At 37.6% G+C, this 23,087-nt stretch overlaps 2 protein-coding genes across 2 annotated transcripts in view; one reads left to right on the forward strand and one right to left on the reverse strand.

Moving 5' to 3' along the window:
- LOC107744504 (membrane magnesium transporter 1-like) overlaps positions 1-3,701 on the reverse strand; it is a 7,403-nt gene extending 3,702 nt beyond the window's left edge. The window contains exon 1 of the mRNA XM_016558180.1: positions 3,528-3,701. Within this exon, the coding sequence (XP_016413666.1) occupies positions 3,528-3,606 (79 nt within the window). The 5' untranslated portion in view covers positions 3,607-3,701. The remainder of the gene's footprint in view (positions 1-3,527) is intronic.
- Positions 3,702-5,307: 1,606 nt separating this feature from the next.
- On the forward strand, positions 5,308-18,805 carry LOC107744505 (sodium/hydrogen exchanger 6-like). Its single transcript, XM_016558182.1, has 16 exons — positions 5,308-5,767; positions 6,779-6,978; positions 8,042-8,119; positions 8,241-8,317; positions 8,417-8,529; positions 9,184-9,289; positions 11,243-11,384; positions 11,602-11,707; positions 11,821-11,909; positions 12,681-12,794; positions 13,383-13,494; positions 13,823-13,976; positions 14,269-14,299; positions 14,385-14,467; positions 14,767-14,872; positions 16,990-18,805. The coding sequence occupies exons 1-16, from the start codon at positions 5,491-5,493 to the stop codon at positions 17,275-17,277; spliced, it is 2,076 nt and encodes a 691-aa protein (XP_016413668.1). The 5' UTR covers positions 5,308-5,490; the 3' UTR covers positions 17,278-18,805.
- The last annotated feature ends 4,282 nt before the right edge of the window (positions 18,806-23,087 follow it).

Consider the following 23,087-nt stretch of genomic DNA (forward strand, 5'->3'; position numbering starts at 1 on the left):
TTACCACCACTCACACATATCATCAACACATCTCTCCTCACAGGCACCTTCCCCACTGCATTCAAGCAGGCTCGGGTAACCCCACTGCTCAAAAAACCTACATTAAACACTTCACTTTCAGATAGCTACAGACCCGTCTCTCTCCTTCCTTTCATAGAAAAAAACACTCGAACGAGTTGTTTTTAACCAGGTATCATTATTTCTTACACAGAACAACCAACTGGATCCTAACCAGTCAGGCTTCAGGAGTGGCCATGCAACTGAGACTGCGCTACTGTCAGTCACTAAAGCCCTGCGGATCGCAAAAGCTGATTCCAAATCATCAGTTCTTATTTTGCTGGATCTATCTGTTGCTTTTGACACGGTGAATCATCAGATCCTCCTGTCCACCCTCTCCTCATCACAGGGATTCCACTTCGCTGGTTTGAATCCTATCTCACTGGTAGGTCTTTCAGGGTGGCCTGGGGTGGGGAGGTATCCAAAGCACATCAACTGGTCACTGGGGTTCCTTAAAACTCCCATCTTCTCCTTTTGTCCCCTCACTGAGACAGAAGTATCAAAACTCCTCCTCTCCAGCCACCTACAACATGCCCACTAGACCCAATCCCCTCACACCTTCTCCAAGCAATCTCCCCTACACTTTTACCACCACTCACACACATCATCAACACATCTCTTCTCACAGGCACTTTCCCCACTGCATTCAAGCAGGCTCGGGTAACCCCACTGCTCAAAAAACCTACATTAAACACTTCACTTTCAGATAGCTACAGACCCGTCTCTCTCCTTCCTTTCATAGAAAAAAACACTCGAACGAGTTGTTTTTAACCAGGTATCATTATTTCTTACACAGAACAACCAACTGGATCCTAACCAGTCAGGCTTCAGGAGTGGCCATGCAACTGAGACTGCGCTACTGTCAGTCACTAAAGCCCTGCGGATTGCAAAAGCCGATTCCAAATCATCAGTTCTTCAGAAGTCTGAGATTCGCTAGTGAGCGACGCCTTGTGGTACCATCACAAAGAGACACAAAATCACTTTCCAGAACATTTTCGTTTACTGTCCTTGCCGGTGGAATGATCTTCCAACCCCTATGCTGATTTCCTGACATTTTTCAAGCGACAGCTGAAAACTCACCTCTTTCGTCACTAAAAGAGCCCACGTCACACCTCTATTTATCTCCCTGCACTGGCTGCCGGTTAAGGCTCGCATCAAGTTCAAGACACTGATGCTTGCATATAGAACAGCCACAGGCTCAGCACCCGCCTACTTTGATGAGCACTTCCTGTGTCTATTTGCCTCGTTAAGATGAATCGCTTGATGTATTCCCCAATTGTAAGTCGCTTTGGATAAAAGCGTCTCCTAAATGAGTAAATGGAAATGGAAAATACTGGTAAATATAAACAGCCTATTTAGTTCCCCTCACTCTACAACAAATATTTTACATTTAACGGTATTCAGAACACAACAAAAATTGAAAAATAAGTAGTTATAAAATTATATATTAAACTATAAAATAAAACATCCTACAAAAAAAAAAAAATGATTTTTTTTCTTTTTCCCTTTTCTTTCATCTTTCTCTGTCTAGCATGTACTTATTTGAACAATGCTTGAAACTTGGTATGATGAGCACTTCCTGTGTCTATTTGCCTCATTAAGATGAATCGCTTGAGAAATAAAATGTATTAAGAGTGTCACAAAAACGAGCATAGCCTATACTTGTTGCAGTGTTTTTTTTCCCTTTTGTTAATTATATTATAGCCTATTATATGCGTGATCCTTTTTTTTTTTAATTCCTTTTATAGACTTTCTGTTTTTCTCCTTTTACAGAAGCGCTGCAGGTGCATCATGCGACGATTGAATCCTCATGGTCTTGTTTACGCTGCAATTTGCACATATAAAGCTAAAGCCCTGTATAAAACCCCAAAAAAGACATTCTAATCTTACTGGTTAACGATCGACTAATGAGCTTCGTTTGACAGTCAGCAAAATAAAAATGAACAAAATGCTGTCATTCTACAATTCTCCACCGTATTTACTATGCTGCGCGCAGGTTCAGGTAACTCAAAAACTTGCGTACACGAGCTGAGACCAGACATGAGTTTTGATCGTAGCCACAGCTCACGTCCATATTGATAAAAAGTTTTGCGTTAAAACCAAGCAGCAACCTTCTGGTCTCACGCGTGAAACCAACAAGGAAGTGACTAAAACTTCAATTCATCGACTGGCCGCTAGAGGCTGGCTCCAAAAGGGAGTCAGTCCCATAGACTCCCCATGTTAAAATGCCCAACTTTACAGCAGAAAAAAATATGTTTACAGCCTGGTACAAAAAGTGGTTTTGGTCTATATAGCTAATTTTGCCCTTCATGACAACTGTGAGGGGGGTGAATTTTTTTATAACTCATCCGTTTAAATTATATTAAGCCTTAAAGTTCTGCATAATTAAAGGCGTGGCCACTTGAGTGACAGGTGGATTGCCGCTTCTGTCACCACCGTCGAGCTAGGTGGGCGTGGTTTCAGCAACCAGCTCCCGCCTCTTTGCCCATTTTCGATTATCCGGGAGTGACGCGCTGCCAAGATGGCGACGGCCGGCTCCGCCTACTTTAGGCTTCAAAAACGCTCTTCGGAAACCTACGGGTGACGTCACGGACACTACGTCCATGTTTTTATACAGTCTATGGTTAAAACGACCATACGCCCAATTTTCTGTGGCCCAGTATGTTCAGAAGAGACGATTCTCGGTTTAGGGAGTCGAAAACCGCGGGATCGATTCAGTCGAACCTGTTACAGAATCGTTCAGGGGTGCGTTTCCCAAAAGCAACTATGGTCGCAAGTTCCGTCGTTACCAATAGATTTCAATGGAACTAACTACAATAGTTAGCTAACGATGCTTTTGTGAAACGCACCCCAGAGCGATTACTGAACGAATGTTGTTCAAAGAAAAGATCCGAGTCAAACGAACGAAACGGACATCAATACGACAGAAATAGCGGATAAATTTGTATATTTTTCTAACGTTACTCTATTTGCTTGGCTACCAGCTATTTTTCATTACATCATCATTTAGTTACTTATTAAGGGTTAATGTCTTTGGAGAAAGTTTAAATACATGTTTACGGAGTAAAGAGAATTACTACTAAAATACCAAGCACACTGCGTTACATAAACGCCACGATAAAACTCCACACACATCACACAAACGCTGATCTTTCATAAGTCTCAGTCACACTGACATGATCAGTGATTCATGGTATAAAACAACTTCTTAACCGTGTATGGTGCTGTTACAACGGCTGTGTCTCAAAACCTGCCTACCTATATAGCATTTCAGAACAGAATATAATGTTCGAATGCTCTCCAAAATGCTGTCTAGATAGTTAGCTCACCCAGGTTTGAGTGCTACTGAAGCTGTCATGCACACTGAGCTCCACAGAGAGGCCGCACTCACTGGACCACAATCAGCTACAGCGTACTGAACAACAGCGTGTCTGTCCGTTACCTCCCGCTCCTGCATCTACAATACTTACGCTGCGCCGCGGAAAAAGCTGCGTGTGCCAAAGCGAAAAGGCCCACACCGACAACACCTTTCCAGAAGGACGAGGCCATTTTCACTCGAGCACAACCGATCTAGCCACTGCTGAAGCGCGTGAAGCACTCTTCAATGAACGCTGCGTCACCACCGCCGCACTAATCGCACTTCCGGTTGCTACTACTACTTTAAACATGCATTTAAAGAGACATAGCGAACATCAGAATATAACACCATCTTGTTGTGCCTTTTTTATGATTCCCCTTTAAAATTATTACTTTGTATTAATTTATCTATTTATTAATTTGTTTAATTTTCGAATATTATTATTATTAATATTATTATTATTATTATGTATTTTCTTTCTTTTACATGTTTACTTTCGTGTTTTTTTTAATTTTTTTTTTATTCAATGCCCTGAACAACAACACAGAAAGGCATTCATAACTGGGAGATTTACATATTACGACTGAGATTACACTCAATTTTCATTCACACTGTACACCATATCACAAAATAAATGTAAAATTAAATAAAATAAAAATATTGGGGAGAAAAAAATATAGAGACAAAGTAGGGGAGTAGGAGGCTCTATGAAACCAAAAGTATACAAATACCATGCTTTGGGACTTTTCATCCCTCTTAACGTCTCCATATTACAAATTCCTCTTTAAAAACCACTAATCGTGGGGGAGTTTTGAAAAATTTACATTTATGAATGTAAATTTTCAGCGAAAGTAACAAATTATTTATTACATAAGATATCTTTTTATCCTTAAAGAACAAACCAAACTACTTTCGTGTTGATTATTTATCATTTTATGTATCGCATTTAGGTTATAATTGAATTTTCTTTCCCCTGGCTGTTATTTTTGTTCTTTGTAATAATTATTGATGTTCTGTAATATTGTATTTGTATTTGTTGATTCATTGGTTAATAAAAATCTATCTATCTATCTATCTATCTATCTATCTGTATGACTACTGTTGAACAGGAAATCAGCTATATAATGTAAAAGAATGTAATGATGAAATACTGGCTGTTTTTAAATATATCTGTGACAAATGCATAACAAATGTTCCCCCTCACTAACACCTGAATTTCACCTGTTTCAGACAGTTTAGAAAAATGTGGAATGAAATATGAGGGTTTTACAGCAAAAACAACAACAAAAATGTGAGTGCGTGGGGATTTGAACTTGTCATGATAAAATATTAATTAATTATTGATGTTCTGTAATATTGTATTTGTATTTGTTGATTCATTGGTTAATAAAAAAAGACATAGCGAATGTGAAAGAACAGAAACATATTTACAGAAATTATGTGAACAGTGAGGTGAATTTTAGCACAAAAGTCTCCACAATAAAATATTAAATTAATTTGAACAAAAATCTCTATCTATCTATCTATCTATCTATCTGTATGACTACTGTTGAACAGGAGATCAGCTATATAATGTAAAAGAATGTAATGATGAAATACTGGCTGTTTTTAAATATATCTGTGACAAATGCATAACAAATGTCCCCCCTCACTAACACCTGAATTTCACCTGTTTCAGACAGTTTAGAAAAATGTGGAATGAAATATGAGGGTTTTACAGCAAAAACAACAACAAAAATGTGAGTGCGTGGGGATTTGAACTTGTCATGATAAAATATTAATTACATCATAATATTACTTAATAATAGGCTATATATGCCAATGTTCGACAATGACGATGCAGAATAAATGCAAACATCGACAGTTATGCGCAGCGCTTGCCCGTCATGAGCTGCACGAACACGCTGCTCGCGTGGTCACGTGACGTCACGCGCAGTGGGCGGGGCGTCGTTGGGAATCAGGAACCATCTACAGCAGCCTATGATTGTATCTGCTAACGCTCCTGCCTGTGTTCAGCGATCCTGAGCATAGCGCATTCCTCTTCTTATATCTTTCCACCTAAAAGAAATGCCAACATGTACTCTACATGTAAGATCAACGCCGCGATGAGTATTTGGAGAAGACTGTCTCTGTTTGTTTTGGCGAGCTCCCTCTGCTTGTGCCTGTGCCGAGCTGAAGACAGTGCGATGGAGAACATCGTGACAGAGAAGAAAGCTGAAGAAAGCCACAGACAAGACAGTGCCGACCTGCTGGTTTTTATCCTGCTCCTCACCCTGACAATCTTGACCATATGGTTGTTCAAACACCGCCGCTGCAGGTTTCTGCACGAGACGGGGCTGGCTATGATATATGGTGAGAATAGGCGTGATCAGAGATCATTTGCCTCTTTGATCGCACATATGAACTGTGTAGTCAGCTGCATGCTTATCGCAGTAAAGTCTACAAGTGCATGGGATCTGTTAATGAAAGTACGCCATGCATGATCATGGCTGTTCAAAGGCCAGTGTGGGAGTTTTAGCACTGGAGATCAGGGCCTGTCCAGCAGGAGTTAATCTGCCTCACTGCTTTTCCTGCGTGTGCTGTGGGCTGTTTCAAAACACAGAGACAAGATTTTAAAAGCTTTGCTGTTGTTGTCATCTCTCTTTTAAGGCCTTAAGTTAAGGAAACCCTTTTTAATTGTAACGGGATTAATACTGAGTTTTCTTAATTTAAAGAGTTATTTGCTATTAGTTACAACTGGAAATACTCTTGTCTATGAAGCATATCTCAGTTAGGTTATTCAGGAGCTCATGTACACAAATGTCATTGTACTGTTTTTTTAATATGTATATTGTTTATATATTATAGTTTTATTTATATTTTAGTCAGCATTTATTTTTATTTTAGTGAAATGTATTTATTTATTGCTTATGTTTTTTTTTTGTAATTTTGTTGTGATTTTTTAAATAATTTTTCTAGTTTTTTTCTTTAATATTACTATTTTGGTTTGATTTATTTTTACTTGAGTTTTATTTTTATTCCAGGGTTTTTATTCATTTTCAGTTAGTAATTTTAGTGCATAAATTTAAACAGTTTCTAATTTTCCTTTAAAGTTTTTTTTTTTATCTAATATTTTTTTTATTTTATGTTATTGCAGCTTTATTTCAGTTAACAAAAAGTTTATTATAAGCTAATAAAAGTAGCCATAGTACATAAACAGATGTGCTTCAAAAATCTGTTGAGAGTTGAATCACTTCAGCTTTTGTGATGACAAAAAGTCTAGGTAGGCAGCTCACTAGAGTTTGAAAATATTAAGAAATTTAAAATGTACTACTGAATCATTTTAATAAAATGGTACAATGCCATCTTTCTGTCTCTCATCAGGGTTGCTTGTGGGTGTTGTCCTGCGTTATGCTATTCATGTTCCCAGTGACATGAACAATGTTACACTGAGCTGTAATGTTAATGCCAGTCCAGCCACACTGCTGGTGAATGTCAGTGGTAAGTTCTATGAGTACACACTGAAAGGAGAGATCAGTGGCAATGAAATCAATGACATTCAGGACAACGAGATGCTCCGCAAGGTAAAATATCACATCACAACAATCATACAGCAGTCATTTGACCTACAACACAGATTCAGATGAATTTGAATCGAAAGCTGGACTTAAACCACAAAGGTTATGGGGAACTCAGAATTTATTTGAATATGACTCATACTTCCATCTTTTTTTTAGATAAATAGCCAGTCTTGCTGAACTCAGTAGTGTTCCCTAGGTGTTTCAAACAAATTCCTGGTTTAACTTTGTACCAATAATTTAATTTCAACACACACACACTCACACATATTAATTCAGTGCCTGACAAACTAATTCTCTGTTAGAACATGCCCCTCACATGACAGATGCATGAAACTGTTTCTATCTTAGTCAAAATGTTTAAGAGTTTCGTAATTTCAAAAATGCCAAATACATTAGATGTTTTGTCAAGCTGAATTTAGACTTGATTGGCCCAAATAGTCTCCAGTCAACAAACTGATGAGAGGAAATAGCTTACATTTTTAATGTGCTTTCTTAGAAATCCATTTTGAAAGAAATTAATACTTTTATTCATCAAGGACACATTCAACTGATCAAAAGTGACAGTAAAGATATATAATGATACAAAATATTTTCAAATTTGAAATTAATGCTGTTTTTTTTTTTTTACTTTCTGTTCGTCATTGAATATGTAGAAATATATAGAAATGTATCACGGTGTCCGCAGAAATATTAAACCGCACAACTATTTTCAACACTGATAATAAATGTTTCCTGAGCAGCAAATCAGCATATTTTAGAATGATTTCTGAAGGATCATGTGACACTGAAGACTGGAGTAATGATGGTGAAAATTCCGCTTTGCACCACAGGAATAAATTACATTTTAAAGTATCTCAAAATGAAAAAGTTATTTAAAATTTTACTGTTTTACTGTATTTATCAAATATATGCAGCCCTAGTGAGCATATAAGAGATTTCTTTCTAAACATCAAAAAATCTTACTTACCCCAAAATTTTGAACAGTAGTGCAATTTTTAAAACCTTTTCTTATTTGATCAAAGGTGAATGAAATGCCAATATCTGAAACATTCTAATTCTGTTTCAGGTGACCTTTGACCCAGAGGTCTTCTTCAATATTCTCTTGCCTCCTATCATATTTCATGCTGGATATAGTTTAAAACGAGTAAGAGCTGTTTTTTTAATCATCAATACAGACCAGATGTTGTGTGCATAAGATAACGTACTGCTCAGTGTAGACAAATCAAAGCTCATTATTCATTTAAATTCTTCTGTGTGTGTTTCAGAGACATTTCTTCAGGAACTTGGGCTCCATTCTTGCCTACGCGTTTGTGGGAACCGTGGTGTCTTGTTTCATCATTGGGTCAGTGTATACAATGTCTTTTGTCAGTGCTTTTTCAAGTGGTTGCTCCAGTGATGAGGGTGAGAACTAGCGTACAGAGGTGTGCGCTTTATTTTCCAGGTTGTTTATGTACGGCTGTGTATTGCTGATGAAGCAAATTGGCCATCTGGGTGGCGATTTCTTCTTCACTGATTGCCTTTTCTTTGGTGCCATTGTCTCAGCCACTGACCCAGGTACTACAGTCAGAGTCCCTGTAACAGTGCCTAAATGCAGTCCTCGGATGTTTTAATGTGTATTAATCAAACAATTATTTTGAAAAGTAGGTATGTGGTCTTGTCCTTTTTGTTTTTTTTGTAAGAGGGGTGTGTTATGGAATTTCTAAACTAAGCCTAGATTTTGTTTTCTAGCAGAATTCATCTGCACTTTTTGAAGTCTAGTGCTATGTTTGTTTTAGGAAATGATTATAATTAAGTTGTATATCAAAGCAATTTGTTGTCTGGAAGTAACCCGTTTCAAAGCTCAGTCCTCATTGGTTCCCTGTACAGGAATAAATCTAAAATTGATAGTACCAACACAAATTACAGTAAAAATGTGTTCCTATGTTAATGGATTTTATTCTTGCATGGAATGGAATTGTGACATTGCAAATATTCTATATGCCATTGTTAAATTATGCATAATTACATAATTAAAAAATGCATGTTACTTTGTGTCACGATTATGCCCTGGCAACACTTTGAACATATTTTTAAATACTCAATGTAAAATTGAGTTTGAAACTCTCCAGACACTCCAGACTTCCTTTAGAAATTGCATTAGAATAGCAGATCCAACTGCTAATGCAGGATTGGTCGGTAATGTTTGTAAGGCGGGGCTTTGTTTTGTAGTGACAGTTCTGGCCATCTTCAATGAGCTGCAGGTGGATGCTGACCTATACGCTCTGCTGTTTGGAGAAAGTGTCCTGAATGATGCCGTCGCTCTCGTACTGTCCTCGTAAGTCCTCTACTGCTCATGATTATACACTGCCATATTTACAAACTGCTTTTTTTCATTCACTAATATATGACTGTTTTGGTTTTTTATAAACACAGTGCAGAATGAATAATTAACACTTTTCATTTAACATCCGATTCTTTCTCTGCTGGACCTTTCATCTGCTCCAGCATGCTGCTTTATTACGGGAGGCAAAGTGGATACTCAATGTAAAATTGAGTTTGAAACTCTCCAGACACTCCAGACTTCCTTTAGAAATTGCATTAGAATAGCAGATCCGATGAAATGGCAGATCGCACCAAGTGCTAATGCAGGATTGGTCGGTAATGTTTGTAAGGCGGGGCTTTGTTTTGTAGTGACAGTTCTGGCCATCTTCAATGAGCTGCAGGTGGATGCTGACCTATACGCTCTGCTGTTTGGAGAAAGTGTCCTGAATGATGCCGTCGCTCTCGTACTGTCCTCGTAAGTCCTCTACTGCTCATGATTATACACTGCCATATTTACAAACTGCTTTTTTTCATTCACTAATATATGACTGTTTTGGTTTTTTATAAACACAGTGCAGAATGAATAATTAACACTTTTCATTTAACATCCGATTCTTTCTCTGCTGGACCTTTCATCTGCTCCAGCATGCTGCTTTATTACGGGAGGCAAAGTGGGGCGGGGTATCACAGCCCTAGAGGTGTGGCTTATACAGAGGGTGGGAACCAGACACTGAGAACGCCCCTCAATGGGTGTGCTGCACATGTAGCTTTGAGCCTGCCGAGTGGATTTTTAGTGTGTGCATTTACTGGTCTGTACCAGAACATGAAGGGTAAATGACCCACAGTTATGCTTCACACCAGCACCTGCAAGGAAGCTAAAGAAATCTCCGAGTAGTGCATCATTCCTCAAAGAAGAAGAATCAATTTCTACTTTCATTTGAACTACCTGTAGGGGAATTCTGCAGTTCATTAGCTTCACAGTTCTAGAAGGTGTGGATGGGGCAGAGCTGTGGGTATTTGCCGATTGGATGATAGCCATTTGCTTCATAGTTTGAAGTGATGCTGTGGTCCTCTAGAAAGTTTTCTCTTGTTCCTGCCTGTCCTAAATACTAAAAATGTCATTTATTAATTTGAGCTTATCATTTGGACATCAGGTACATTTTAAAAAGCAATTAAAGGGGTCATATCATGAGGAATCAAACCTTCCTTGGTCTTTCAGAACTTCTATCCTAATACATGGAAAATATGTATTTAAATTAAGCTGCAAAACAACAACTCCTGAGCTATAAGAGCAAAATATGGGAAAGTTCACCAAAACTCTTACAGATGATGTAAAGCGAGTTTGGCCAATGCCAACATTAGTTTATTTTCAGTAAGGTTCCCAATCATTTTAGTCCGATCTTAACCGTTTATGTGGTATGTTTCAGCTACAGTTGTTTTCTGAATTAATTCTGAAGTTAAAAACTACAGCAAACCAGCCTTTGTTTTAGTAAACAAAAGAGCTCATTTAACATTTCCAATCTAAGGATCAGAGATAAGTTGGACAAACTAAATTACACAGGGACTTTGCTGACATTATGGACCTCAGGGGAAAACAATAGATGATAGAAAATGTATAATATGACCTCTTTAAGAAAACAGTGCAGAGACTGGGAAATAGTGGAAAATAAATTGAATGTCTCTGCAGAGCACACCTTATCTGATACGTGTTTAGATGTAAAAAATAAAAATAAAAATTAGCATATTTTCCAGTCCTGCTCATAGTCATAATGTTAATGTTTGTTATGGATTTCCAGTAGCAGATGGAACTGTTGCATCATTGTAAAAAAAGAAGAACAGAGAAATCTCCTTCTTTAAAATTCTTAACTCTTTTAGATTTCTGTAAGTTTGAGATTAGAATTACTCTCATGTGTTCAAATCATACAATATATGAGTTTGTGTGATTGTATCTGTGTTTTTTTCACAGGTCAATTGTAGCATATCAGCCTGAGGGAGACAACACTCACACGTTTGAAGCCATGGCCATGCTGAAGTCCTTTGGCATCTTCCTGGGGGTCTTCAGTGGTTCTTTTGCTCTTGGAGTGGCAACTGGAGTCGTAACTGCATTGATATCCTTTAATGTTTCAATTTTGTATGTCACTTATTTTTGTTATAACACATTTGTATGACTGTGGTGACTATTCTGATAAAGAAATGGGATATGTTTGAATCTCACCTGTGGCTTCTCATCTCATTCTTCTTTCTATTTGATTGCTACTATTAATGTTAAATAATGCATTTTGAAGTTTCTTCATCCCAGGGATATTTTCATTGACTCCTTTCCACGTTACTAAGTTCACTAAGCTTAGGGACTTGCCGTTGCTGGAGACGGCACTGTTCTTCCTCATGTCCTGGAGCACGTTCCTACTGGCCGAGGCCTGTGGATTTACAGGTGAGCTTGGGTTGAAACTCCCATTGAGTCTTCTAGAAACTATATATAAACATATCGCAAACTCCTACTGTATAAATGAATGCCGTTTCTACTCTTCTTGTTGTGTTTCTAAGGTGTGGTGGCAGTTCTGTTCTGTGGAATGACACAAGCCCATTACACCTTTAACAATCTGTCTCCTGAATCTAAGGACAGGACAAAACAAGTAAGTATTTTACGCTGGTTCTCATTCCACTCCCTAGTGTGTATGATGCACACTAACATTTAAATTCTTTGTAGTTAGTGAGATTGTTTAGTATTTATGTCTCTTATGCACGCCAAGGCATAATTAAAAAATTCAAATTCAAAAGAACAGTGTTTATATGAAATAGAAAGTTTTACATTATAAATAATGTTATAAATGTCTTTCGATCAAGTTAATGCACCATTCCTAAATAAAAGTATTAATTTCTTCTTCAAAAAAAAAAATCTTGCACTAGCAAGGGCCTTGATCTAGTAAGCACTGGGACACTGATGACTCAATTACATGCGACACAATTGATGTTGCAACATGATTATGATTTTTTTTAACCTTAGTAATCCTTTAACTATAAAAACTGCTGAGCAGCTTTGCTAATAAAGCAATAAGCCCCAAGAAGCCGTGGTTTACAGTGAATTTATAACAGCTAAGGGGCGTTGTTAGGCACGACGTGAAGCGGAGTTAGGTAGTTAGGTTTCACAAAATAAAACAGAGCAAATAAACAGTGGTGGCTCGTGGGTTTTAAAATAGAGGAGGCACACTAATTAAGCAACACACAAAGTAAACAAAGTTGTATGTTTGTAGAGTAATTTACAACAGCTTCGAACGCGGCTCAACCAATCAGAATCAAGGACCGGAACTATCTGTTTTATAATATTTCTTTTAGGTCTACAGAATATGAAATATGTATAATATAAACATCTCACTATGATTTCTTGTCATTGTGCTCTCTTTCAGTTATTTGAGCTTCTGAATTTTCTGGCTGAGAACTTCATATTTTCCTACATGGGCTTGACATTGTTTACCTTCCATAACCACGTCTTCAACCCGATCTTCATAGTGGGCGCATTCGTATCCTAAGACTATGTGAAATTAATAAATGAGCAGAAAATAAAAAGGTAGAGTAGTCAAAATGCTCTTAGCAAATGCAAAACAAATGGAAAATCTGATAGATTACTATTATTAAAAAAAGCATGTGTGTGTTTATGTTGGGCGGCAGTACTTTGCTTAATGTCATCAAGGAAGTGGCAGGCTGTTGTTGTTGAGTGATATGTCCAGGGAGTTACAGCTCATTGTGTTTCCCAGAAATCAATGGCCCAGAACCACTTTTTCATGAACAGAGCCATCTGAAGGCCTCAGGAAGGCCAAAATGTCAGTTTTGAAGAGGGGGTGCATGCTGTCAGTGCAGCAGTAGCTCCATTTTTGCAGTCACGCCTTGACACCTCTCGTCCCAGCTGGCTGTGTTTCTGGGCAGAGCGGCGAACATCTACCCCCTCTCCTTCCTGTTGAACTTGGGCCGTAAATACAAGATCAGCTCCAACTTCCAGCACTCTGAAGGCCTCAGGAAGGCCAAAATGTCAGTTTTGAAGAGGGTGTGCATGCTGTCAGTGCAGCAGTAGCTCCATTTTTGCAGTCACGCCTTGACACCTCTCGTCCCAGCTGGCTGTGTTTCTGGGCAGAGCGGCGAACATCTACCCTCTCTCCTTCCTGCTGAACTTGAGTCGTAGAAACAAGATCACCTCCAACTTCCAGCACATGATGATGTTTGCAGGTTTGTGCATAGAGCTGCAGGCGATTCCTTTGGTCAGCTAAGATCCAAACTATGAAGAATAACATGCCAAACCCAGTCCTATTAAGGTTAAATGGGTCAGACTTGAAACCATTGTTTGTTAATTTTTTTTTTTAACTTGAGTTAGTTTTTTTTTAATCCACTTTGTTGCTTTTTAGAACAGTGAACAGAAAAAAAACCTACATACTCAACCCAAACCAATCCCATATGGGGTTTGAAATCTGATTAATATCAGATTTTTGCAAATGTATTTCAGTCATAATGTTTTATGTGAACCAATTTTTGGTGTTCTTGCTCCACTCCTCGCCAGGTCTTCGTGGTGCCATGACCTTTGCCTTGTCAATCAGGGACACGGCCACATATGCACGGCAGATGATGTTCTCCACCACGCTGCTGGTGGTCTTCTTCACCGTTTGGATCTGCGGTGGAGGCACAACTCAGATGCTGTCCTGCCAGAAAATCCGGTCAGTTTGAACCTCGCTTTTAGTCTGAATTACCTTTTTGTGTCACACAAGTAAATTTATGGGAATGGGTAACTCATTAAACATGGCTTTTGTTCTTATTTGCATCCTTTTCCATCTCTACCCAGAGGGAATAATGTGTAAATACCATGGCATGAGCCATTTAAAACTCAAAAGGCTGAACTCATTTAACAACTAAAACTCAAGTTAGAGAGGATGAAATTGCGACCAACTGTGTTTTTGTTCTGGAAGTGTTTTCATTACATTTGCTGTAATGCTGTTTTGTGTTTGGCAGTGTTGGAGTGGACACGGATCAGGAGAACTTTGTAAGTGTTTTTGGTGTGCTGTAGACAAAAGTACTTTTTACAGCAGAGCTGTTTAATGATGGATTTCCTCTGTGTCCGTCTGCAGATCGGCCCTGATGGAGTGGAGAGGAGGAGCACTAAACAGGAGAGTGCCTGGCTCTTCAGGATTTGGTACAACTTTGATCACAAGTATCCTTTGCCGTGTAGCTCTTATTAGTAAGCTGCATAAAAAAAAACAAAGACAGAATCAGATGGGAGTAAAACACCAATCCAGTCCTCCAACTTTACATGTTATATGCTAGGTAGTGTGCTACAATAGGTATGTTTATGTCAGCATTTCAGATTCTGTTTCAGTTGTGTTTATATGAAACTTAAATGTTGCAAATGCAATCCCATTCACATATTTGTTTACATATTTGTCACATATTTCATGACATCATCACTTAAAATGGTAAATCGTGCAAAACCTTAACCCTGTTGACTTGCAGTTATCTAAAGCCCATTTTGACACACAGCGGCCCACCGCTCACTGCCACATTTCCAGCTTGCTGTGGCCCTCTGGCGCGCTGCCTCACCAGCCCACAGGCGTATGAGGTTTGTGCTTTACACGCACACAGTGAGCTAATAATTATCCATAGTTCTGGATTTTCCTCTGTTTTAGCTAGATTAGGCAGATAACACTGAAGGGACTAGTCGTTTATGTCTGCGTACTACCAGATGGCGACAGACACAATCTGTGTTTATAGGGACGGACCCCTCAAATTCACTCTTAATTGCCATTTAATAGGCAAAATCAAATGACCCCCCTCCTAGAGCTGATTATCCAGCGAGGTGTGAACAGAGAGTGAATGTGGATTGATATACTCACCAAGAGACGCAAAAGCATCTGTTATTGCTGTGTTATTAGGATAATCGGAGCGTTTCATCTATTGCAATAATTAGGTTTTGATAGTTGTATGCTTTTGCATACATTTAACAAATAATGCGAGATGCATAAATCGTACCACTCAGCCTGTTGTTTATAAATAGTACAGATGAGCAAATCTATGTATTATTGCTATTATTACATATGCATTTTTAATAGTTAGTATCACTTTACGTTGTTTGTTGTTTTAAAACCCAATGCTCATGACTTGAGACACTGTAAGACATTATCTGCATGTGTACATAGACTAGCATTTTATATCTTTTTAGTTTTTTATTGCCTCCAAGTCCTCACATTGCTCATAGCAGGCAGTGAGTTTGTTACACAAGTGTTTTAAAGGGCTTTAGACTTTAGAGATGCAGCCACTAAAGCAAGTTAAAGCACTGAAAGCTAAAAGCTTCTCTAAGTTCATGCCCTTTGTATTACTTCAATGCAAAATAATAGTTAAATATTTGAGAATAAATTCACTATTCATCCTTGCTAATTAACTATTTCTGAGCCACCTCTAGTAAGTAGTTGTAACTGGAGTCCACTCTTATGAAACATATGTTATTGGACTGTGATGGTTTAAATTCCTAGTGTAGATTGTTTCATTTGGCTGATAAAAGACTTTTGAAAGCATTTTATCAGAGATGTTACATTACATATAAAAGATAATAAAAACAGCATGTTATTAAATAACCTTCATATAGACTATGGTCCAAAGGTCCGGTAAAATGTTTTTGAAAGAAGTCTCTTATGCTCATCAAGGCTGCATTTATTTGATCCAAAATACATAAAAAATGTCTCACTGTGAAATATTATTATAATTTAAAATAAGTTTTGTATTTGATTATAGTTTAAAATTTAATGTATTCTTGTGATGGCAAAGCTGGATTTTCAGCATTATTACGCCAGTCTTCAGTATCACAAGATCCTTCAGAAATCATTCTCATGTGCTGAATTGCAGCTCAAGAAACATTTCTTATTAATATCAATGTGGAAATCAGTTGTGCTGCTTAATATTTTTAAAGGTTCAAAAGTACTGCATTTATTTGACATTTGACAATCTTTTGTAACATTGTTGCTATCAGTTTTAATCAATTTAATGTGCCCTTGCTAAATAAAAGTATTAATTTATTTCCAAATGGATAAAAAAAGAACTGACCTGTATCCTCTTATCAGTGGTTTGACTGGAGACAATTTGGGACAATCAAGCCTAAATTTAGTTTAACAGGGGTGAAGGGTTACATTTTATGCTCATTAAAATTGCCATGTCTTCAGTGTCACATGATCCTTCAGAAATCATTCGAATATGCTGCTGATTTGTTGCTCAAGAAACTTTATATTAGGTGGCTTTAACTACTATGTACTTACATTTAAATTAATCATTTAATGCAATGCAATTATTGTGTACATGCATGTTTTTTTATTATTCTTATCAGTGTTGAAAATAGCTGCTTAATATATTTGTGGAAACCGTGATGCATTTTTTTCAAGATTTGATGAATAAAAAAATGTTCGAAGAATATAAATGTCTTTACTGTCACATTTAATGTGTTTTTGATGAATACAAGCATTAATCTTTAAAAAAAAAAATCTTACTGACCTCAACAACTTTGAATGGTAGTGTAACATTTATTACATTTTAGCTCATTTTATTCCCTCAACCTCATTTGGCTCCAGGATGATTCCAAGTAATAATCAGTAATAGGTTTATTAGGCTTTTTGCTAAATGACGACTCGCATACGCAGAAAGTCAGCTCAAATTCAAACAATGTAATCACCACTGTGTGTTTTCTCTCAGAACGAGGGGCAGCTGAAAGACAGCGACTCGGACCTGATCCTGAATGACGGTGACATCTCGCTGGCGTACGGTGACATCACTGTGAGCACAGATGCTACGGGTGCTCACACGAGCGGGACGCCCGTCGGAGGAGTGGCTGTGAACTCTGACGTGGCTCTGGACCGAGAGCTGGCATTCAGCGATCACGAGCTGGTGATCCGAGGCACCCGATTGGTCCTTCCCATGGATGATTCGGAGCACCCGCTGCCTCTGGACTCGCACCGGCACAAGAACGAAACGATGAGTTGAACGGGGCGAGTCTCTTCTCTCTATCATGTCTCATCCAGAGCGATCTCTCTCAGCACCTCTCCTGTCTCTGAAGTGGCTGGTTTGATGTCTCTACCTCATTGTTACTCTTTTTTTTATGTCATCACAGAAATGTCAATTATTTATTCACTTCTCATCCGCAAGTGTTTACGGCCGCTAATCAGACCACTTAGCATCTGACATCACGGATCCGAAGCATGCTTTGGTTTCTCTGAGGTTATCACGACAACAGAATAAGCATACTTTTATTGTCTGTATAGCAAGGCGTAAAATTGCTGTGACCTGGCCTGCATGCTTATTTTTGTCCTCTCTTGACGTGCGAGCACTTGTTTAGGAGATGCGAAGAGTCCGTGGCACATTCCTGTGGGTCTGATGCTTTTTACTGCCTTCTCTCATCAGAGGCGTGCTGATTGGTGGCTCTGCGTTTGCTGTGCAGTTACAATCAAGTGCCTGTCAAATGTAGTTTCCCCCCTTAGAGCAAAATGACACTCTTTGCCATCCACTAGAGGGAGGCCTTGTATCTTGATACGGTTTTGTTCGTCTGAGCTGTGCAGGCGGACGCCATTCACTCCGAGTAACTTGTGATTGGCTGTAGAGATGTGCTTGGATCTTATATTGTGACCATTGACTGTGAATCTCTGAAGGTTTTTACGCCTTGTTTTTTGTTTTTGTTCCGCCCAGTCAGAAGATAGAGAGCCATTCATACAGTGCAATTTCTTTTTTGTTGTTGTAACATTTTTTTAAAATAACTAAGAAAATATATTATTTTCTTCTTTTTGTCCATGTAGTTCAAATCATTTATGAAATAAATGTCATGTTTGCGAATGTCTAAAATAACATGCGTTTACCACTGGGATTACAAACCCCCAAAAATAAAGTAAAAATTGCCCATACTTTTTTGTAGTAGGGCCATCTAGGATAATGCATTGAGCAATCTGTTAAAAGAAAAAGAAAGAAATGCTAATGGGACTTGAGCTTTTTTTATTCCTAATTTTTTGCATGACATGTTATGTGGAGAAGCATAACCCTCCACGTTCCCTCCCAAAGTCCTTTTTGTGTGTTAGCGGTTTCTAACAAATTGAAAACTCTTTATCTATCGAGATCAGTGTAGAGAGTTGCACCGACGCGTTGTGATTTTTACATTGGTTGGGATTAGAGTAATTCTGTAGCTGTTCAGATTTTAGACTCATTTTAAAAGGGCTGAATGAATAAAAGACATTTTAACGTTCACACCCATGGAAAGAAAAAAACATTTGTATTGTTCTGTCTAATGGTTTCAGGCTGGACAGGCATCTGAAAAAAACTGGGTTGGATTTGTATGCAGTTATGAATTCTGTATTAATGGCATTAGAGTAAGATCTTTACATTTAGACCTGCATCCCAATTTGCACACTTCGCATCCGTAATAGAATGTGAGGATTAGAATTAGTGCCTCCCAAATGTTGAACTTTTCTCATAACTTTACATATTTTTGGCAGAATATTATATATAAGGTGTTCAGCATTATTTTAAATTTGACAAGAGATAAATAGCTCCAAAACTGATATTCAATTATATTCCAATACACAAAATCATGAAAGTGAAATTACACCAATTATTCTGTTCAAAAGTGTGATGTATATACTTGACTCTCTTATGTCAGATAATCAGATAATGCTAGCTATATATATATAGCTAGCATTATCTGATTATCTGACATAAGAGAGTCAAGTATATACATCACAGTTGATCGATGAGGCAAACAATGTGATGAACCATGGATATGTAAACTTTTGAACAGAATAATTGGTGTAATTTCACTTTCATGATTTTGTGTATTGGAATATAATTGAATATCAGTTTTGGAGCTATTTATCTCTCGTCAAATTTAAAATAATGCTGAACACCTTATATATAATATTCTGCCAAAAATATGTAAAGTTATGAGAAAAGTTCAACATTTGGGAGGCACTAATTCTAATCCTCACATTCTATTATGGATAGAATTGTTGTTGGTATCTTTTTTCCAAATTCTGCAAGCTGTTTCATGACAACTTCATGACATCCAGATACTGTCTACAGTGTACTTCACCCATCATCAGTAAAGTGTACATATTTTAAGTGTGCACTAGAAGTTTGTGAATTGGGATGCAGCTACTGATTTAGAGTTATTTTTAATTTTAAGATAAAGTGAGAGCCATGATAATGAAGGAACATTAGTAGAGGAGCAAACAGATCTTTTGTAAAATCCAGTCCATGTGTTTGTAGTTTCTCTATTGCTTTCTGTCTGTTTGTGGACATTGTAGGAACCGCTGTTGTGTGGATGTTTTCTGGCCAGGGTGGCATTAACTGCGGAGCAGGAAGTGTTGATAAGACCCCACCCTGCCAGCAATGTCTGTGTGCTGGAAAATTGCACACGCTGTGGAACGAGGGGATGACGGCTGGTCATCACAGTGGCGTCAGAGGCCTTCAACACAGATATGTCCTGCTGTGCAGGATCATGTGAGAGGAGGCCACAGTATTGTAATGCACAGGAACAGTGTGTGTGTTTGAATAGATGAGCATTACTAGCAGATTTGCACTTTCGTTTTTGTTGTTTTTTGCCTTTTTAATTTGCTTTAAAAAAACGTACCTGAGAAATACCTATTGTTCTTTGTCAGAGCATTATGAGATGAGCGAATGAAATTCAGACATCCTGCAAAATTCTTTTTTTTTTTTGAGATGTCAAGAGGAAAAAGTATTTAGCAGCAGAATTTCTTCAATGTTTGTATTTGTAGTATTGGAGAATGAATCTTGTTCCTTTCAGACAGCAAATGAACTTACGAGTATGTGAATCTATGAGATTGTAGGATTACTGAAAGGTACAGATAAGGTACAGTTTCTGTACGCTGTAAAGATAGTTACAGTAAAAAAAATCCCAATTATTCAGGGGTGTGATTACTTTGAATAAACCATTCTTCTTTTTTAACACTCGTATAATCTATGTGCTCCTCCAAAAATACTTAAAACACGAACAATGAGAGCTTGAGTGTAAGACTAAACAGACCTGTGCACCCCAGCTTGGGCAAAGTAGCAGAAGCAAGTTGAATGGGCTTTAATGGTGGTAAATGTGCTGTTTGTTCTGGTACGTAGCTGTGTGTTAGTCACACTATGTGCAGCTCTACTCTAATGTGTTGCAGGTACTGACTGTTTACATCTGTGTAAATATTCTCATCTGTTCATGTGCGTGCAATGGTCAATAAACAGAAGCCTGTGCTTTCGATTAAATCATCTTGTATGGCTGTTTTAATCTCCATATTGCCGGACTATATTCACAAAAACTGGATCACTGCTGGAACTCTTTTCTTAGGCTTTGACATCATTCCTGAAGCAGCTGTTTGGAAGCTGTGTAAATGAAATATGTCTGATACAGCAGGGGTAATGGCCCCTAGATAAAAGGCCCTTTTGATTTGTTTTCTTCTAACACACTAAATAGCAACAAGCACCATGACAGTGCCTTTCTAAACATGCTTGCCCTTAAGCACTGTGAAAATATCTTGATCCATGTGATGATTGCGCACAAGGACAAAAGGTTGAACCTGAGGTCATTTGATCTAATGTTTCACATATTTTTTTAAATGTTGCCAATTTATGTAGCTTATGAGAATCACTATCCAACTACCGTTCAAATGTGTGGGATTGGTAAGATTTTTTTTTTTTTTACATAATTCTCATCCTCACCAAGTCTGCATTTATTTGATCAAAAATACAGTATAAAAACATTTATTATTATGAATTGTAATATTTTTAAATATTTTCTTTTTAAAAAGATTATAGATTTATTTTTTATTTTAGGGTATTTTGGGGCAAAGGGCTTGTTAATTAATGTTGTTGTTTTTTTTTTTTTTACCTAGGTACCACTCTGGCTGACTTTTAATATAAATTATAATTTCTTTATTCAAAACAATTCTCATACAAAACTTTTTGTTGGATAAATATTAAATACATTATTTTAATTGTAATGGATTTTGGGGCTAGAAAAAAAATTTAATATAAATTATAATTTCTTTATTCAAAACAATTCTCAATACAAAACTTTTTGTTGGATAAATATTAAATACATTATTTTAATTGTAATGGATTTTGGGACTAGAAAAAAAATCACCTTTTCCTTAAAGGGATAGTTCACCTAAAAATGAAAATTCTGTCATTAATTACTCACCCTCATGTCATTCCAAACCCGCAAGACCTTCGTTCATCTTCTGAACACAAATTATTCTTTTTGTTTTCTTTGCATACAAAAAGTATTCTCGTAGCTTCATAAAATGAAGGTTGCACCACTGATGTCACATGGACTATTTTAACGATGTCCTTACTACCTTTCTGGGCCTTGAACGTTTCAGTTGCGTTGCTGTCTATGCAGGGTCAGAAAGCTCTCGGAATTCATCAAAAATATCTTAATTTGTTTTCCGAAGATGAACGAAGGTCTTAACGGGTTTGGAACGACATGAGGGTGAGTAATTGATTTTCATTTTTGGGTGAACTATCCCTTTAAGGGTCTTTTAGCATGTACCATTTACTTTCATTCCTGTTGATTAGTGAATCACTCTAGCTTGGTTTCTCTCGTTCACTCGTACTGAGGAGAGCAGAAGAGAGGTCAGGCTGAAGAAGGATCAGGTAACATGTTCCTTATATGGTCAGAACTCTTAACAAGAGCACATTCTCACTGGAATCACATCCAGTCCAAAATTGAAATCATAGTCTAACAACAATGCAGAAAAAAAGTGATTTGTGTCCGTTTATAAGGGAACACACAGCTTCACTTTCACCCAGCCACACTATAATGAACTAGACATGCTTAGGAACATCTCAGAACTAAGAATGAAGACTTTTTTTCTTCACATATTCAACTAAATAAAGGGTAAAAGCCTCTCTGCTTCACAAGCACAGTATTGTTTTCTCAGACATCAATATTGTGACATGGTAAAGTGAACACTAATGGGTGGAATAAAATCCATATTCACTCCAATTCGAAACTATTCTTTAACTCCTTGAATAGAGGCAGAGACTGGGTTTTCTGAGTACACAATTCAACCTTTAAAATCATGTAATTATGTACTTGACTGAATGTATCTCAGTGCGTGTTTTTTTCTTCTTTTTTTACTCAACAGCTATTATAAAAATGTGCTTGTTTGGAAGATAGAGTTAGCAAAATGTACCTAACTGAATTTCTGACCCAATTTCACTGAGATATAGCCCTTGTAACAACTAGCCCCCTGTCTTCCTATCAATGATTACTAAACAAAACATTATAGAAGGGGATTGTTTGGCTCAGTCTCTGGTGCCAGGACATAAATAAGCATAGATGTGCTGCTGCTGCCAGGCCCTTCATAGCTTCAGTTCTCCATGTCATTGATGTCTTTAACCGTTTGGAGGCTCTCCAGGAACTGATGACAAGCTGGAGGTTGTTTAAAGGTGATGATATTTGTGCCCTCAGTAGTGCTCTGTTAATTCCACAACGCTGTATATATCACACAAGTGTTCAGGATCTTACACTGAACCATTTATAGTTGCAGTGAACAGTTCTTAGTGTGAAGAACACTATAAAAATCTAAAGAACCATTTTCCTTGATGTAGAACCTTTTGTGGAATGTAAAGCTTTCATGGATGTTAAAGATTCTTCATGGAACCATCAATGCCATTAAGGAACTTTTAAGAATGTACAGTAGAAAAACTCTGGATCATCTCTGAAAGCTATGAAATCTTTGTGGTCTGTGGTTTTTTGTTTTTTTAAGCAGGCATGTAGGGAATGTGTTCTACTAGAATAATAAAGC

The sequence above is a fragment of the Sinocyclocheilus rhinocerous genome, unplaced genomic scaffold (genome assembly GCF_001515625.1).
Source record: "Sinocyclocheilus rhinocerous isolate Xijiao unplaced genomic scaffold, SAMN03320098_v1.1 scaffold557, whole genome shotgun sequence".
In the NCBI taxonomy this organism is placed as follows: domain Eukaryota; kingdom Metazoa; phylum Chordata; class Actinopteri; order Cypriniformes; family Cyprinidae; genus Sinocyclocheilus; species Sinocyclocheilus rhinocerous.

What these genes read in the sequence shown, in the direction of transcription:
- LOC107744505 (XM_016558182.1), top strand. Translation starts at nt 5,491, where the DNA reads ATGTACTCTACATGTAAGATCAACGCCGCGATGAGTATTTGGAGAAGA. An exon ending in GTCGCTCTCGTACTGTCCTC is followed by an intron (nt 9,290 to 11,242) that starts GTAAGTCCTCTA and finishes TTTTTTTCACAG; the next exon opens with GTCAATTGTAGCATATCAGC. An exon ending in TCTTCATAGTGGGCGCATTC is followed by an intron (nt 12,795 to 13,382) that starts GTATCCTAAGAC and finishes CTCTCGTCCCAG; the next exon opens with CTGGCTGTGTTTCTGGGCAG.